The sequence below is a fragment of the Trichoderma ghanense genome (genome assembly GCF_004382785.1).
Source record: "Trichoderma ghanense strain CCMA-1212 chromosome Unknown scaffold_0, whole genome shotgun sequence".
Lineage (NCBI taxonomy): Eukaryota > Fungi > Ascomycota > Sordariomycetes > Hypocreales > Hypocreaceae > Trichoderma > Trichoderma ghanense.
Genome location: NW_027395663.1, coordinates 1,106,023 through 1,123,783, shown reverse-complemented (window position 1 = coordinate 1,123,783; position 17,761 = coordinate 1,106,023). Strand labels below are relative to the sequence as shown.

Below are 17,761 nucleotides of genomic sequence, written 5' to 3'. Positions count from 1 at the left end.
CTGCTGGCCACGCCGTTCACTGTTGCGGCCCGGTTGAGTCCGCCGGGAAGTGGTTGACAAAAGCAAACTGCCATGAGGAGGCTGAGACGCTTCTTCAGCTGCTTCGCCTGTGTTGCATACGAATCCCGGCCTGGCATTTTGCCTAAGTGTCTCACGGCTCGAGCGAGTGTGAGCACACGGATGCTTGGCACCGTCCGGACTACGAATTGCTTCTCACATCAGCTCGTCGTGATGTGTGTCAACTCGCCGTCGCTTACAAATTCGGCCTCCTCCGAGCTAGTTCAGCCGATGGGTCCTCTCTCGCCCGCCGGCCCTTGATCCCCCCCTGCAGGCCGAGGGTCATCGATCTTGGAACAGAAAATTTTCGACTTGTGGGTGGCGAGTAGCTTTGGAAGAGCCATTCATGGAGGCAGGAGGTCAGCCCCCGCCATCTCCACATCGATGAGCTTTCCAGGCTCTACGGTAGCAAATCGAACCGTGCCATGATTTGGAACCGCCGTGAACGTCGTCTTCAGGCTCATTGGCAAACGCGTGGAGCAATCATCGGACTCTCATCTGCGCTAGCTGTCGGACTCTCCACCCGCCGTCGGTTGTGATTAAAGACCATGCTCGCCGGATGACTCCCACACGCAAGGAGCACTAAGGTATGGACCATGCAGGAGGGCGTATCCGGCCGAGACTTGTTTACCCGCTTATGGCTAGGGGCATACGTCCGAAGTGCGAATACGCAAAGAGGAAAGACATCAATCGGCAAACTCGATTCTTACAAAGAGAGGGAACATTGAGACCTCCCACGGTTACGGACTGGCTCTCTCAATCATGCAGATCTCATACATGCATCTGCTTCTCGGCATTTGGCAATAGCATCACTTTGGGCGCCTGCGTGACACCGAGACCGGATAGTAAACAGGAACACCTCTATTACCTTGGCCTGGTGCAGTCCATCGACCTGCTCCGTATACTTCGTATCACGCCGAGGAGAATGACGGGGCAACTCATCATCTCTTACTAACCGCCGCCATTCTGAGCCAAGGGAGTCTAGCTGCTATTCGCGGATCTCCAGCAACGGGCAACTTTGCAGATTATCGATGGAGTAAAGCTTCCGCGGCGGCTCGTACTTGGTAAAACGCTGCTGGTTGAGCGCTTAATTCCATTCTTAATTCCGGCGATGCCTGCATGGCTCAGACGTGTAAATAACGCCAACGTCGAGCGCCCGCGACTCAAGAGTAGAAGCTTGGCCTTATCAGACCGACACCCCACAAGCGAGGCGATGCGGTTCTCCATCTGCTTGGACCTGAGTACGCCCCTGGCTTCGAGATTACATCCCTGACATCAATGAGATGCTGGTACAACTGCTGTACCATGTACTAGAAGCATCTGTCTACTCGTAACGAGAGGACAAGGGGCGAGGGCCAGCAGACTATCAAGTGCTGTCGAATGCCAGCAGCAAAGACATCCCATCGCTAGACAAGGTTGATAGCAACACCGAAATCAATGATGTAAGTGACTTTTGCTCGGGCTCGGATGAACATAACATCACTCGCCTTACCACTCCGTGAATGTATATACACATCGTGAAGGCACCTATCAGGAGCAACATGCCCTCACCGCAGTGATGAGGGTCGTAACATGCCTTGAAAGCAAGTGAAGTCAAGTGCCGGCGCTACTATGTGAACCCTTGTTCATCATCCCTTTCTGCTATCACTTTCACGTACGTGTGGTTATACACAGCGGATCAGCAGTAGCACTGCGACCTGCTCCATAGGAGTTGCATCGAATCACGAAACTCCGCAGGTTCAGTGGACCGCCTTCGTCCGCAAATACCGAGAACTCTCGTTCACGCAGCAGTTCTTCACGCGAAGGAGGAATGTCATCCCACGTCGAAACGAAGAGTCACGTCAACTCCTCCAAGCTCACCGCAAACCCGCACACGGCCTGAGCTCCGGATGACAATCGCAGGAGACTCCTTCGCCCCGAGACTAATTCATAGACGACGAATCTTCCATCTCTACCCTACCTCCCCCGGACTTTTGATTCTTCTCTAATTATCTACCCTTGTGATGGAGATTTCCTATTTGGACGTGTTTACGGAGTAATAGACTTGCCTTCATATCGCCCCTGATTAAATGCCATGTCCGTCATTTAGCGGAAACATTTCGCATGACTGATCAGCTTTCTTTAAATTACAATTTCATCACTACTGTGTTGCTTATTGATCAGTCATTGCGGAATTCCGACCTTACTGAGGACCTCTACATGTTGAAACGATCTAGGTCAAAGTCAGGGAATCTCATACGAAGCACACTCGGCTCTTTACTTACCTAACCTTACCATCACCTCAACGTTCTCTCTCAAAGCGTTATGCCGAGGCGCCATGCCAACAGGCAGTACGGGAACATGTTTTTCGAGGTATATATACATGTCTCACCGTCATATCTGCCTCACTCGTGGAGATACCCAGTGATTTCTTCTGGGCAAAGGAAAATCCCACGCCTTTGCCCTCTTGAGGCACTGGGCAGATCCCCAACCCCTTTCTATGCCGTCCCCGCAGCTACATGTATCCTACATGATGAAGGCCGTTGCTACAGCACATATGCTAGAAAAAGTGTTTGGTCAATAGCCCCTGAAGTAAGCGTCCCGTACAAAGTACTGAGTGAGAATCGTACCAGTGGGCAAACCAGGAGCCTCAGTAGCCCGAGATAAGGAAAGATGTTGCATCAAAGAGATACCAACAAGTCCTCATGCTCGACACTTATCAAACCATATCTCTATGTACACAAGCTTCCGAAAGTCAACAAAGCATTGGCTCCGGGCCATGCAGCATATGCCCTCACCGACGCAGTTTCCACGAGCTCCGTCTCTGGGGTACTCAGTTGTCCCTGGTAAGGGTGTCCTTCTCGCGGTAAATCCAACCTCGCTCGCGCCGTGGCTCAGAGTAAAACCACATGAGCATCGCTTGTCTGACCTACTTCTTCTCTTCTCCCTTTCAAATCGTTACTGTCCGTGCGGTATGTTTCTCTGCGCTCATGCATAAGTCTACTGTGCTTTCTTCTTAGTAGCCTTCTGCCCTACGGCAGATGTGTCGGCTAAGGGCTTCGATAGGCATGCCAGATCGTCTCCGATGACTCGCTCATTACCGATAAAATAGGATAGAATAGAACGATTTTATGATGCCACCCTCTGAGAAGCAGAGCGCGTGCCTGCTTCGGCATGAACTGTGAGGACATGACTGCAAAGACGTGGTCCCAAATGTGCTTCTTCCCGCAACGGGATGGAGCCGGGAATTTGAGGACCCCCATGCAGTGTGTTATTGTCGAAGGAGTTGCCTGCTTCCAGCGAACATGATGAAGATACCGCCAGGTACCTTTGTGTCAATGCACAAAGAGAAGAAAATGTGTGCTTGTCTGTTTAAAGCAATGCAAGATCCAAGACTGCGGTGTGTAGGTGAATTCGGTAGGAGAAGATATCTATGAAGAAACATGGAAGGGGTAGGACGCGCCAATCAGTATGTGTACTGCATACAGTATAATCATGTCTGCGAAGACATCTGTTCGGCGTGAAACCCTCCGTATCCCCCGTTCTGCCAATTCTCTATGTTCGACACGGCTCCTGTAGTAGGTGGCCAGGCACTTTGAGCGAGTTCGCGAGGAGATGTATTGTAAATTGACTTGAGAACGCCGTCCATTGACACTAAACGCAATGCAGCCGTCAACCTTGATACCCGAGACCTTATGCCGCCTTGCTTTGCCCAGAAAGTGCCCTTCTGCCCAGCTTAATATCATATCTCATGCAGAATGGTTCGAAAATAGTCGAAAAGAAAAGAGAATGCCAATCCCATTGCTCCGTCCTGATGTAGCTCGTACCTGACGAGAAACAACGCCTGCGATGCAATATCCACCGACCCAAGCTACCCTTCATAAAAACCGAACAATGTGCAGTAATCGTAATCAACAATGGTATCAGAGAAAGTACAAAAGAAATGCTCATTATGCCACCCAGGGAGAACAAAGTAATTCCGCCTGCCCAACAAAATGTGACTCCGTATTCTGTCAAAGCTCAGGTTCACCGGTATCCAGTTGTGACAGAATGGCTTCGACGTCTGCCTCGAGCGAAGCCTGAGGAGCGCTGCCCGGCATTGGACTGTGCTGGTCGAATAAAAAGTCAAATCCTGGATCGAGTTGATAGCCAAGGCCCGCTTCGTCAGGTAAAAGCGTTACCGAGTCAAAATCTGCCTCAGGCGGGACGGGTGTATCGAGGCAGCAAGTCTCAGAGGGTGTAGGATGATCTCGAGTCTCCCAGAGCGAGACACCCATCGTTGGCTGAAAAGGACTTTGTTGCTGCGTCAAATATGGCGAGGGAATAGCGGAATAGGACAACTGTTGACTTGACTGGAAGCCCATTAGTGACACTGGCGTAAAGGGCTCCATTTGTCGTATGCATGAAAGAGCTGCCGCATTCCTGAGAGTTGCAGGTCCAGAGGAGCAGTTGAGAAGAAAAGACCTGTCACGCAGAAACAGGTTGATCTGGTTGAGAAAGTCCCCCAGCAAGAGCTGTCCTTGGGGAGGGAATCGGCTCTCAAACACGCGAGGCAGCCATGTGCAGAAAGCTCTCCGATACATGACTTCCGGCTCCGGGTAGAACATCGTGTCTGGCAGCTGCGCATAGACGGGGCCCAGGCATTCGGTGCCGTGGGTCTCCATGAACTTGAAGAAGCCCCTGAGCCTCCTGACTGTCGAGTCCCCGATGTAGGGGTCAGAGATGCGATCCGCACCGGGGAACAGGATCTGATAGATGCGCTCCCACTGTTCCTTGTGCGTCTTGGACCGGTCACTCCGCTGCTTGTTAATCTGGAGGCACATGTTTGGGCCAAAGGAGAGGCCGGCACCGGGTCGGCTCCGCGGAGGCCTGGGCCCTGGTCTTCGATTCTGGCACCGATGCGGACAGCCGATGGCGTCGTGGTGGTTGTGCCTTAGATGCTGCTTCACGTACGGGATTGTATTGAGCTTCTGGAAGCAGTTGTGATTTACGCGGTTTGGGTATCTCATGGCATAGGGGCACATAAAGGTGCGCTGTGTCTCATGGGGCCCGTTGACGTCCATCCCCATGGATATGCGCATGTACAGCGAATCTAGAGTCTTCACCATCTGCTCCACGCCGGCTTCCACGGCAAGCGCTTGTTGGCTGTTGGAGCTACCAGTTGGTCCGTGTTGTCGCGGTTCCGAAGCCAGGCCGGCGATATGCCTACGATGGCCGTCCTGAAGGGCCGGGGTATGGAGATCCAGATCCAGATGGTCATGGGTGCTGCCAGGATAGCATCCATTGGCCTGCCACGGCGGCTCGCCAAGGTCGTCACTCAACTGATCGGTAAACAGCTGCGTGTCGCCAGAAATGGTCTCCTCCAGGCAGACATCCATGCTCGAGATATTGACATCGTGATGCCGATCAAGCGGCAGCCCTTGGCTTGTCAACACATCGCCTTCCCAGCCAAACGAAGTCGTGAGTCCATGGATCTGCGACGTCTCGTTTCTCCTCTGGGACGCATTTGCCCTTTCCTGGTTAAACTGCACCACGTCGCCAAGGTCTTGCAGGGGAGTCGCTTGTGCAAACAGAGAAGCTGTCGACATAGACGTGACGATGGACGGCGAGGACGCAAGCTGCATCATCGATCGATTCGTCTGGTGATCCGCCGGGGATGGCTGGAGACGAGGGACACCGAGGGGGCCATCTTGGTGCAGCGGCGGCTCGTACGCATATGTCTCGTGGTGTCGAGGCCGATGCCGCAGATGGAAGGGGATGCTGATGGGGGGACTCGAGCTGATGCGGATGTTGATGGGCGGTTCTTCGTCTATTTGTCGACTGTTCATGTTTGCAGCATCGAGGAGGTCGCTCCGGGTGGAGAAGAGCGGCAGCATGGGCTGCAAGCTGTCCCCGGGCCTCGCTGAGTGGGCGGCACTTACAGCGGGAGTAATGCTGTATTTTCCCCTGGAAGATAGCGGGCGCCACTGAAGCTACAGCGATTAGGTTCCGGGTTCCCGTCAGGTTCGGATGGATCTCTGGGCTATCGATTACGAGTCAATAGCAGCCGATCCAAGCAGGCGCGGGCCGCTTTGGAGGCTGCGGGTATCTGCGGGGATTCAATGACCAGTTCTGTTCCGTCGCGTCTCTCGCTGATTGTTTCGACCTATTTCACGAGTCAGCGGGTGGAAGAACGATTAAGTCGGGAGTGGTGGTACAAGTCACACTACCCGGAAAAGACACCCGACTCCGTGATGTCACTGACGCCTGATGTACAGGAAGCTGAACTGCATTGACCGGGAGCTTAATCGCTGAGTCGCTGAATCGCTGGATCGCTGGATGGACGTGTGAGAATAGAAAGAATCGACCACCGAATTGCTCGTGCACCCAGGTGAGTTTTATCTTGAATGAGATCCCAGAAAGCCCAAAAAGATACAAATTGATTGTACTTGGATAAGACCCACACAAAGACTCGGAGCCGGCTCTTGCTGAGAAGTTTCGGGTCATCGTTGAATCGTCCGTCAGTTGCAAATGAACCAGCCCGACTATCTGTCTGTGGTTTTCCCAGACCGGACCCTTCTGTCTCTCATGACAATCCGGCTCAAGTCGTTGTGCGGCCATTTACGTGTATTGCCATTGATGAGTGCTGTACCTCCACCTACCTGGACAAGTATAGATGGATCTCTCCTCGCAAGGGAACATACACGGACTGCTGTTGCCGTCCACGGGTCCAATATTCCGGTGCTACCCCGTACTGACGTAGTAGGTATCGGCTCGTCAGTTCCTCACCATGTGTGACGGTAATCATCCGTTCACCTTTGTTGAGCCTCAACTCGTTTAGCGGCCCATGAGCCTCTACCGCAGAGCCCGGCACAGCCTCCGCGCAAACCATTGCACATATTTGACAGACTGCATCCCGGGATTGCACAATGCGTAAGAGCGCCGTATAAGCTACCTACCTACCCAGCAACATAGGTAAGGTACGGTGACGACAATGACGTTGTCCAATCCCAAAACATGGAGCTGCGCCATCATGCACTCCCTTTAGACGAACGAATCGAGGCTGTGCGGGTGCAGCAGCTCTTTGCTTCGCTGTCAGGACCTCACAGCAGAGGCGAACAAAACAAACCTCGGCCCCACCGTCACTTGATGCGCCGTGCAGAACAACCTTGGAATCTATATTGCCCGGAGGCAGTTCTTCCCGCCCGGCCCTGAAATGACTGGTGATACGTGGTCGAGTTGCTGTGCTGGCATCCCGCTTCCCCAAGACGGGCGGAGACTAGAGCCCATGTATGTACGATGAGTTGTCGAGAAGGATGAAATGGAAGGGATATAGAGGCGAGAGCAGCCACCAGACAGCATGCTCTGGACTTGATCTCTTGGAAAGAATCGATGCGCCACCGTTTGGGGTTTTGTTGGTGTTTCTGATGGTTTGCAACTCTGCCTTGGCCGTGCCGATTGTTTCATACAACCGACAGGCGTTCAAGGCAAAGCTGAGGCGCAATAGCCGACTCCATCCATACGGGTGAATTTTGGGTTGCCATCTCTATCCATGCACTTGACGCCAGTGAGATGTGAGATCCGTCTCCCGCCACCCGCCAAGTTAGGTAGCACAACGGAGGGCTGCTGGGTTCAATCCCGTTGGCGCGGTCTCCCTCTTCCCGCCCTCTCCAATCTTCGGCTCGTCTCCTCCGAGTGGCTACGAGACAAGGGAGTAAAGCCTCCGGCATAAATCAAATTCACTCCGGCAACGCCCCTGGTTTTCTGTAGCGCCGCATTCCTGCTGGACACTTTCTCGCTCACTGCTTCGAATCGTACCTCGCCTCACGCACCTTGTTTGGGGAAAGAGACACATCAGCGATGCACCTCCCTGCCACCTACCATTACCTTGGAGAAGTCAGACCATGGACATACAGAGCCTCCTCTTGACTTGTTCTCTCCGACAGCGGCATAATCACAAGATCACAGCTGAAAAGGCGGGATCTGCGGTCGTTGGATGGATGCCTGCTTCGCCCACTAGGTACCTTAGGCTGCCATTCATTGCTTCCATGCGGTGCACATGCATCAATACATGCATCGTCAAATATTCCTGCCCCGCCGTTGCCTACCTTACATGTACCTTGCTCGCATCTTCAGGTTGTAGGTACATTAATTGAAGGCGGCTCTCATCATTCATCCCACCTGATCCGGATCTATGTAGACCTGATTTGCCGCCTTGGAACAGAACATCCACATCTTCGTCAATTTGCCCTTTTCTAGCCTCTGCCTTATTCCTCCACCAATGCTACACTGAGCGTCACGGCAGGCAAATATTGCCTCAGACCACTCGGGCCCGAGCTCTCTGACGTGCGGAGTAATTCTCATTCTGATCCTGATAGGCTTTGGCGTTGTTCACTGTGTATGGGTAGGCGAGTGAAGGTGATGAGTAGTAATTGTCCTTCTGAAGACGAATATTCTACGCCACACTTCCCTTCATTAGAAATACGCGGATCTTTTCAGCTTACGCCTCTCAATGCTTTTATGGCTGGACTTCGGTGTTACGGTTGTATAAGGGAGATGAACAGAGCCAGGGAGTCAGATGAGCTGCTACCCACGGATTATCTCATCATGCATGTGTTCGATGCTGTTGGCTGGATAGGTACCTAGTGACATTTGGAAATGAAGAGGGTTGACGCAATAAGCATGACTGGAAACTCCAAATCGGTACAAAGATACAGACCTTATAGAGAAGCACTATTGCGTCTGTCCCCATCTGTATCAACCAGGGCACCCTCCTTTCGCGGTTTCGCTGAATCTCATCTGCCGACTGACAGGAGTCTGAATCCCATGAACGCTTGGAACCTTGGCTCTAATTCTGCCTTGTATTTCCCACGTACCTATCTATTTATCCGCTCTATACCTAGCCAAATGACGCATCAAGTTGATCTACACCATCTAAAGCAGTCTCAATATGCCCACCTCGGATCTAGTCAACCTCATCTGCCCACTCCGGCGGCGGCACGAACGCTCCATCCGGGCCCAAAGTTCCCGCGACGTATCTTTTGTTATTCACAATCAGTAACTGCATCTGCCTAGTACGGATTCATGGCAGTGAGGCTTACTTGGTGTGGCTGCCTCTTGCAACGAGCTGGCCCTTGCCGTTGTAAAACTGCACCGTGGTGAATGCGAGCGTCTTTCCGACTGTTTCCAAGTGTCAGTACCCTTTGCAGCAATCAAGGCTTCGCCTTTGTCAACGTGACTTACTCTTTTCGCAGATGGAAGTGCCCTTTAGGACATCCCCCGGCTTCCCACCGGGGCTAAGATAGGTCACTGTATCAATGAGGGTCAAAACTGTGGTTCCTCGTTGGTTGCGAGCATGAAACTGCGCTTACCGTTCAGGTCAGTCGAGACGCCGGTCGCGAAACGTCCGGTGGAAGCAACTGCTAGAGAACCCCCAAGATCGACGAGACTGGCAATCGTTCCCCCGTGTATCGTTTGAAGTCGGTTCTGGTGGAGAGGGCGGCAAGTCAGATATCTCCATTGAACCTGGAGCCGTCATCCACGTACAACCTCGGTAAGGGTAGCCAACTTACTGTGTGATCTTTGTGGATATCGACCTCGAAATCGACCTTGCCTTCAGTGGCATTGATTACACGGAACTATTGAAAGCAAGAAATGAGTATTCAGCAAAGCCTTCTGTCAATCGGGGGTGCGCAATGCCTACTCGGTTCTGCAGCAGTCTGGCGTTGATTGATGCTGTCAACTGGCTATTCTCGGCTATATGACGTTGCGACTCGACCGGATAGTGGCTTGCTCATACCTGGGCTCCAGGCCGGACTCGGCCATGAAGGACCGCATCACCGCCTTGGTGAAATTGAAAGGGGAGAGTCTCTTGGCCATGATGCCCCTCGATACTGCTCAATTGATTGGATAATTGATCCCTTAGCACGCACGTTGCTTGTGGAACGCAAAGGTCAAGGTGTTGGCAGATGAGCCAAGTTGGCGGCATAAGGAGGTACCTGTTACTATCTCCCCGGTTATCCGATGAAGCGCCGACGGGTGACGTCCTGCACGTCTAAAGGTCCCATGCGATTAAACTTCACGCGACCTCGACGCCTCAGCTTGGACTCCAGCTCCTTGACATTGACCTCATCCTTGAAAGATCATGCGATAGCCAACATTCTTACCTCTGCCTCCCTCAACGGACCGCAGCCTCGCCACACTCGCCCAGCATGTCTATCAATCCCGCTCTGTCGCTCGCCGAGTACCTGGAGAGGCTGCCTGGCACAACCTTCAAGAAACTGTACCAGCAGCCCTCCACGACGTTCGCCATCTTCCGGCGCATGCTGCCGCATCTCGCAAAGACTTTTGTCATGAGAATGCTATTCCTTCCGCATCCCATGACGCTCGCCGATCTGGACGCATGGGTGAAGCCGGAAGCCAAGCGGTTCAGTCTCTCTCTCTTCATCGCGATTGTCGCACGCCACACGCCGTCTAACATTCTAGCAGAAAGAAAGACCAGTCCCTCTCCATCCTGCGAAGCCTCCACATTGTCCAGATATCCGCCCCGTCGAAAGAGAAGCCGCAGGAGATCCAGCTCATGTCCAACTTTAAGAAATCTCTCCGGCTGGCCCTCACCGGAGGCGGAAACCACAACTCCTTTGGCGTGCCTTCGTCTCTCATGGTCCCGCCCGAGATCGACCTGCCGTTCCTCGATCGATACGCGCGCAAGAAGTGGGAGGATGTGCTGCACTTTGTCGTGTCCAGCGTCGGCTACAAGAGCAGCCTGGGCGAAGGCTCCGGGCCGAACAAGGGCGTCAAGGAGCTCCTCATCGCAGGCCAGCTAGTCGATAGGCGGCCAAACGGAAGCCTGGGCATCACCCAGGCCGGCTTCACCTTTCTGTTGCAGGAGGCAAACGCACAGGTCTGGACACTGCTCCTGCTATGGCTGGAAGTCCTGGGCAATAACAAGTCCTCTGGGCTGGATCCCGTCGACATGCTGTCGTTCCTCTTCATGCTGGCGAGCCTGGAGCTGGGGCGGGCGTACGACACGAATGCGCTGACGGAAGAGCGGAGGAATATGCTTCCTTCCCTCGTCGATTTCGGCCTCATCTACATCCCCCAGCATAAGCGCTCCATGTTCTTCCCGACCCGGTTGGCGACGACCCTGACGAGCGGAGGAAACAGCTTGCGGACCATTAGCGAGGGCGTTGCGGCTGCCACCCAATCGGCCCAGACGGCGCAGCAGTCGCTCGGCCTCCTGGGCGGCGGCGGCACCGGGGAGCAGGCCGGAAGCGTCGTCATCGAGACCAACTACCGCCTCTACGCATACACCCAATCGGCCCTCCAGATCGCCGTGCTCGCCCTCTTCGCCAAGCTCAACATGCGCTTCCCCGATATGGTCGCCGGCCGCCTGTCCCGCGCGTCGATCCGCCAGGCCATCAACTTTGGCATCACCGCCGACCAGATCATCTCGTACCTCTCCGCCCACGCCCACGAGCAGATGCACCGCACCGCCGCGCTGACCAACAAGCCGGTCCTACCCCCGACCGTCGTCGACCAGATTCGCCTGTGGCAGCTCGAGAACGAGCGGATGAAGACGACGAGTGGCTTCCTCTTCCGGGACTTTACCGACGACAAGGACTACCTCGACACGGCGCGCTTTTCCGAGGAGATTGGCGTCTTGGTTTGGAGGAATGATAACACGCGCATGTTTTTTGCGAATAAGCATGAGCAGATTAAGGATTTCTTGAAGACGAGGAAGAGGGCCGAATGAGCTACTTGTCTTTACCTACTTCGTTTTGCGAGTTTCTTGATTCTTTTCTCGTCTCTAATCTGGTCTTTCGTATCCTTGTGTCGGCTGGGCGGGCTCACCTTCATAAAATTGACTTGAATAGGCGTCTGGCGTTGGGAAATGAAAAATCTTCAAGTGCCTTACATAGGCACGCATCATCGAACCGATGGATGCGACATAGTTACGTTACCTTGGTAGGAAATCATCATACAGATAGACTACAGCATCTTCAACAATGAACAAAATCAAATGAAAAAAACATTTTCAAAAGCTATCTTACAATAGGAGGTACCCCGAAAATTACTGTACAGTAGTTCTACATCATTATCGTATTACCCGCCAGACGCTCATCATGGTATCCTTCTTTGCCCCCCTTAACAACCAAACAAAGCTCGACAAAAGAAAAAAAGTTCCTCTCCAATCCAGAGCAACAGCTACTTCAAACAATTAGACGCAGTAGTTTTCCGTGCTATTATCCTTTCTAGGGGCCGCCAATTTCCAGTGCTTTCCATTCCAAACATGTGTGTGCGTGTCTCATTCGAGCGTCATTAATATCCCGGTTCCATTTCCTCAAGATGTTGCTTGGGCGGACGAAGGGAACAAAGAAGAGAACGGCGTCAAAAAGGAAAAAGGAAAAAGAGAGAGAGAACAGATAAGGAAATAAAAGGGGCTCCTCGTTTGGCCCAGTATAAGCCACCCTTTTGTTACACAAGTCAACCATCTGACTGGAAAAAAGGGGTGTAAGTCTTTTTTTTTTGGTTTTCTTTTTTGCTCCTTTTCAAGTCACAGTGAGGCGCTTTCCGCGAGAAGCTCTTGAGAGACTGGCGGGTAGAAAGGTCTTGCTCTTGTTCTCGTGATTAATAGAGCACTGCTGCAATTTGGAGTAGCTGCGCCTTTCGTTCTTCTTAGAACTGCCGAAGAGCTTGGCCAAGAAGCCCTTCGCTTCCACGGTGCCCATGGAGCCGCCCTCGGGAAGTAAATAGGGGCTTTCATGCCGACGAGCGTAAGCTTGCTGCCAGATGTGCAGGGAGCGCCGTGCTTCAGCTGTGCTGCAGAGTGCATCGAGATGATCGAAGACGCGACGAGCCCTGGCGTCTTCCTCACTTATCGATGAAGCGCTGGACGAGGTCATGAGGCTCCTCAAAGCCGAAGTCGTGGTTGAGGTGGGGAGGTGAGAGGCACGCTGGTACATGCTGCTGTAAGGAGTCTTTGGCTGGACCGACAAAGAGTCAGCCGGCGATTGGCGCGATTCACTGGCGTCTACGGCCAGATTCTCGGCCGAGAAACGATCGTGGAGCGCCATAAACCGACCAGTCCAGTAGGCGGATGACTGTGCGTTGCTGATCTGAAAGGTTGGGGCCTCGGAAGTATAGCTTTGGGCCGACCTAGCCAGTGAAGTTGTAGATGGTTGTGACACGTTCAACTCTGAGAGCTTGATAGGAGTCATGGTCGTTCCACTAGAAGAGGGAGATGATTTGGCAGAGGGGCCGCCAAAAGTCGAAGCGTTGACGGAACGAGCAACCAACGATGGCCGGGAGACGGATGCTTTCAACTCGTGGAGGACGCTCATAGTTCGAGACTTTGGCAATTTGCTGGCTGCGCGTTGTGCTGGTGGTTTTAGATGGAAACGCCCATCAGACGCTGGGGGGGTGTTCTCGTCCTGCTGAGCGGCGACTGACACTGTGAGCTGTGTAGTCTTGAAAGACGGCTTCGGGATGGACGAGGTCGTCGATAGTAAGCTTCTGCGCAGCTTCTTTGATGACTTTGATTCCAGACAGGCCTTGGTGGTCGGCGTGGAAGCGATGTCACAGCTTTCGTCGGTAGGGCTGCTCGACAACTGTCCGTCACTGCGAAAACTGTCCGAGATGTGCCTCAAGTTGTGCGTTGGCAAGCGACTGTTGTGCCTGAGAGTCGAATCAGAGCTGGCCGTCTCGCAGTCATCGATGGTGGGGACAATGATGAGCCTCTCGCTTCGAATGAGGTCGGCACCTCTTGAGCTTTTGACAGGACCGACCGGTGCAGAGATGAGGGGCCGTCTCTTCTTATCCTTTTCACGGCGTCGCATCTTGCTTCAAGCGGCGTAAAGGGTGCCAGAGATGGCGCTGTTGGTGTGCTTGGGCGGCGCAATCCAACGACTTTCTGGGTATGGATCCAGGTCTCGTGGAGGGGCTTGTCGAGGCGGAGGATGAAGAAGGTTTCCAGCAGAGCGGCTTTGTCTACCGTGGCGTAAACTCCCTGACCATTGCTATATCTCTTTGGGAAGATTCTTCGTAATGGTAGATGGCTCTTGTCCAGACGACTTGGGTTACTTAATCTCCAGTTACCTTGGGGAGAAGAAGGATGTTGGCGCAAGAAGGGGCGACGAGAGAGTATCGCCTTCGCTCGCGCGAGGCGTCGGGGGTAGTGCGAAATCAACAAGCCTCCCAAATAGTGTTTGAGGCTGACGATGAGCTGTCTTCAACAAAATGGCCGTATCGTATCGTCAAAGCCGCAGACAGCAGAGAAAAGAGAAAGAGTGTGTGCGTGTTTGGTTGGTCAACACCAAATGGCCTTTGCTCCCTCTAAGCAACACAGCAAACAACCACACAGGCGGACAAAGACCGGCAGCGGCGCAGAAGGGTAAAGGATGAGAAGACAGCCGAGGACGCGTCTTTGTCCAGAATATGTCGAAGTTGAAGACAGTCTGACGCGTGGCAGACAAGAGAGCCGAAATTTGGGCACAACTGGCAGCAGAATGGCTGCTGGCAGCTGTGGCAGGTGCCCGGCAGAGCACACCTGCGACTCGCAAAGTCTCCGGCCTTGCGGTTATTCCGCGGGGATGAATCAATGACTTGCATCTCTCCTGATTCATCAGAGAGTGCCTTGGACTCGGATATTCCACGATGCTGCATTTGGCAGGGTTGATGATTTAGAACGCGGAGGTAAGGTTGTTACTGACTCTGGCTCTAATTCTACGATGTTAGATCTGCCGTGTCCCGCCTCGAGCCATTCGTCGAATATATTCTAGTGGCGGCGGCCGGCCATCTGCATCTGATCATGATGTCGATGCCGACTGTCCGTCGTGCGTCCCTGAACATCCTCCATTGAGCCTCGACAATTCTCGTCCCGGTACATCGCCCTCATTCGACCCGTTTCGACTCCATCCAGAGAGAATCCGTCTATTCTCAGCGAATAAGATGAACATGAGAGGGCATTCATTCTTCCCAGCCCTCAATCTTGAAGTGGAAAGTAACGTCGCCTTCGCCCCGGGGGATCTCGTTCCCATTGGCATCCCACAGCGCGCGCTCGACAAAGGTTGCGTTGCCGTCGTTGTCCACCAGAAGCACCGTCTGCCTCTGCGTTCCGTACATGCCCTCCTCGAATCCAATACACGGGTGCGGGCTCGGCGAGACCTCTGGTCTTGACTCCTGCTTGAGCTCCTCGACTGCCTTCTGATCGCCCTGCATATGCGCCCATAACACACGCCCTTTTGATGTAGCCTTCTGCATCTCTTCACGATTGACATCGTCGCCGATGGGAGGCACAAAGATGGTATGTCTCATCAAGTTCATGTACTCTTGCAGGCTCCATCCTGAAGGTCGCTCCGGCATGGATTCTGTGTCGAGAACGGAAAATAGGCCTGCGATAAGCTCTTCTTCCGAGGACTGCTTCGCTGCGGCGTCTTGCGTGACTTGCTTCAGGAGGCGTTTCCCTGTCGTTACTTTGGGCCACTCGTTGGGATCGTTGTACACGGTGTTGCTGAGCCCCCAGACGCCGTCTGGTTCCAATCCGACTATCGGGACGTCGCTCGCCTCGGCAGCCCTGTTGCTTACAATGGCGATGCCCTCGCTGTTGCGCTTCAGCTTGCCGCATACCATGGAGAATCCGCCCACGCCTTTGACACCGCCGTCCCTGACGAGCTCATCCACGCCCTTCTGGAGCCCCTCATCTGCAAGTCCTCCGAGCCACATGTTGACCATGCGACCCCGGCTCTTGATGCCGTGTATCGGGTGCTCGGCATCATCATTCACGACTTCCCGGTAGTTCGTTAGTACAGCCAGGCTGCCGGTCTTTGTGATGCCTAGCCAAGTGCCCTTTGCTGCCCTCTGGAGATCTCGCGAAGACAGGACCTCGCCGCCTGAGTCGGGGTGCGTCCACCAGTGCGGCCGTGACGTAGGCCGCAGAATAAACTCGTCACGGTTGTCGATGAGAATGAGCGAGTAGCCCGGATGTGCCGTTGTGAAGAGCACGATGCACATTGTAGCGAATGGCGTTGTTTGCGATATACTAAACGTTGACTTTGGTTCAGATGTTGGATAAAGCAAGGCGAGATCCGGACTCAAGCTCGGGGGGGTTGATCAAGGTTCCGAGTCTGTTATAAAGGGCGAATCACAGCTAGTGCCGACGTCGGCGAAGCTGTTTGAACAACACAGACGGGTCACGCCTAATCCCAGCACCTCCTTTTTGTCACAAACTGGGAGACTCGCGAACTGGTCCGGGATATCGCCAAGTCGAATACCGGGGATTGGTGCCAGCGCATGCCACTGCGGACGCTCGCTCAAATCATATCCATGGGCAAGGACGAAGCAGATGCATGCGGTGGTCTGATGCGGGCAGCGGAATCCGCCACAGGCCGGCCTCTGCTGATTTGCTGCTGGATTTCTGGTGGCGCTACTCAGTATCATTAGTGTACGCAAGAGCACGCCAAATGCGCTGATCAACCATCAGACGAGCTTTCATGTGCTGTGATGAAGCCATCATGGTCATCCTCCCAGATTGAACTGCAAGTCTGCCTTGTTTGCCTGTCAATAGCACGATTCATAGTCTGCGTTCTCTCACATGGCCGGAGCGTAGCAGCTTCCGACAATGACTTGCTGCAGACCACCACCCGAAACCGCGACCCTTCTTCCATCCATCGCTGACTCGCAAGCCGACTTCCTGACGCAAATACGCAAAAGACCAATGATCGAAGCTTGACTAAAGCCCCCAACAATGGCAGATTCCGGAAGCTCCCGCATCTGCGCAACGCCCAGGTGACCCCGGAGAATGACTTCAATATACCCCGTTGAGGTAGTGCTAATTCACGTCATATCTGGAAGCCGATCCTCGAAGACGGAGGGGCTGGCATATTTCATGCCCCTTCCGATATGAAGAGCCACCAGTCATTCGATGAGCATCTGAGCATCCAGAAATGCTCGAGGGACGACATGAACATTCGAGCTGTTTCCCCCAACTGTATTGCGGCGCTCAGATGTCTTGGCTATAGAGGCTTAGACGAGCTTTTTAACAGATTTCGCGTAGTTGACACCTTGAAACTGTCAAAGTTAAGGTCGAATACTAGATGAACTGCCGCTGATCTGGTCTGAATCTATAGGTGAGTCCCTTTCACCTTGGATTTCATGTGGCTAGACAAAACCTTGTCTGAGGTACCCGTTCGTAACCCATTTCGGATTTGTTTGGTCACGAACAGCTCAGACCCGGCAGATGGACTGCATTGTTGGTGGCTTCATTCTGCTGCTGTTGGTCGAGTCAGAGCCCTTGAGGCCGCCCTGTGGGACAAAGTTACGGAACGGATACCGCAATGGAGGAGGCGGGAGTGGTTCACAGTGGGGATGTGCGGCATGGAGCACATGTGCTTGAAGGTACCTCGTGTCCTCTGGTTCATCGAAGCCTGCGACTCAGTAGGTACGTACTTGACCTCCAGCTAAGCCCTTAATCCAACCGTCTTCAGGTGAATTAGCCGATCGAGTTTTGAGTGGTCCGGAGTCTAGAACTGCCAACCTTAATGGCATACCCCAGCCGGTTGACAGGGTCTCTCCCAATTGCTTCCACGCTCTGGGGGTCGCAAGGAATACACACGTGAGCCAACTTCCTGAACGGCAGTAAGCAGCTCAGACTATTGATTTTTCTGTTCATGTAGTGCCATCTCTGGTTTGCCTCTTGATTAGCCGTCAAAGGCAGATTGTGCTGATGCAACATTGCCTCTGCAGCGCT

The 17,761-nt window shown here is 53.4% G+C and overlaps 5 protein-coding genes across 5 annotated transcripts; 1 reads left to right on the top strand and 4 right to left on the bottom strand.

Moving 5' to 3' along the window:
* Positions 1-4,049: 4,049 nt before the first annotated feature.
* Positions 4,050-5,864, bottom strand: CCMA1212_000393 (uncharacterized protein; the record flags this gene model as incomplete). The annotated part of the gene is made up of 1 exon (XM_073697864.1): positions 4,050-5,864. The coding sequence occupies one exon, from the start codon at positions 5,862-5,864 to the stop codon at positions 4,050-4,052; it is 1,815 nt and encodes a 604-aa protein (XP_073563982.1).
* A 3,116-nt stretch (positions 5,865-8,980) lies between these two features.
* On the bottom strand, positions 8,981-9,894 carry CCMA1212_000392 (uncharacterized protein; the record flags this gene model as incomplete). The annotated part of the gene is made up of 7 exons (XM_073697863.1): positions 8,981-9,053; positions 9,117-9,195; positions 9,259-9,324; positions 9,387-9,501; positions 9,588-9,653; positions 9,719-9,734; positions 9,815-9,894. The coding sequence occupies 7 exons, from the start codon at positions 9,892-9,894 to the stop codon at positions 8,981-8,983; spliced, it is 495 nt and encodes a 164-aa protein (XP_073563981.1).
* A 332-nt stretch (positions 9,895-10,226) lies between these two features.
* CCMA1212_000391 (RNA polymerase II transcription factor B subunit 2) lies at positions 10,227-11,770 on the top strand (the record flags this gene model as incomplete). The annotated part of the gene is made up of 2 exons (XM_073697862.1): positions 10,227-10,441; positions 10,504-11,770. 2 exons carry the CDS (start codon positions 10,227-10,229, stop codon positions 11,768-11,770), a joined length of 1,482 nt encoding a protein of 493 aa, XP_073563980.1.
* A 796-nt stretch (positions 11,771-12,566) lies between these two features.
* CCMA1212_000390 (uncharacterized protein) lies at positions 12,567-13,853 on the bottom strand (the record flags this gene model as incomplete). Its single annotated transcript, XM_073697861.1, has 1 exon — positions 12,567-13,853. One exon carries the CDS (start codon positions 13,851-13,853, stop codon positions 12,567-12,569), a length of 1,287 nt encoding a protein of 428 aa, XP_073563979.1.
* A 1,129-nt stretch (positions 13,854-14,982) lies between these two features.
* CCMA1212_000389 (Transport and Golgi organization protein) lies at positions 14,983-16,026 on the bottom strand (the record flags this gene model as incomplete). Its single annotated transcript, XM_073697860.1, has 1 exon — positions 14,983-16,026. The coding sequence occupies one exon, from the start codon at positions 16,024-16,026 to the stop codon at positions 14,983-14,985; it is 1,044 nt and encodes a 347-aa protein (XP_073563272.1).
* Positions 16,027-17,761: the final 1,735 nt, after the last annotated feature.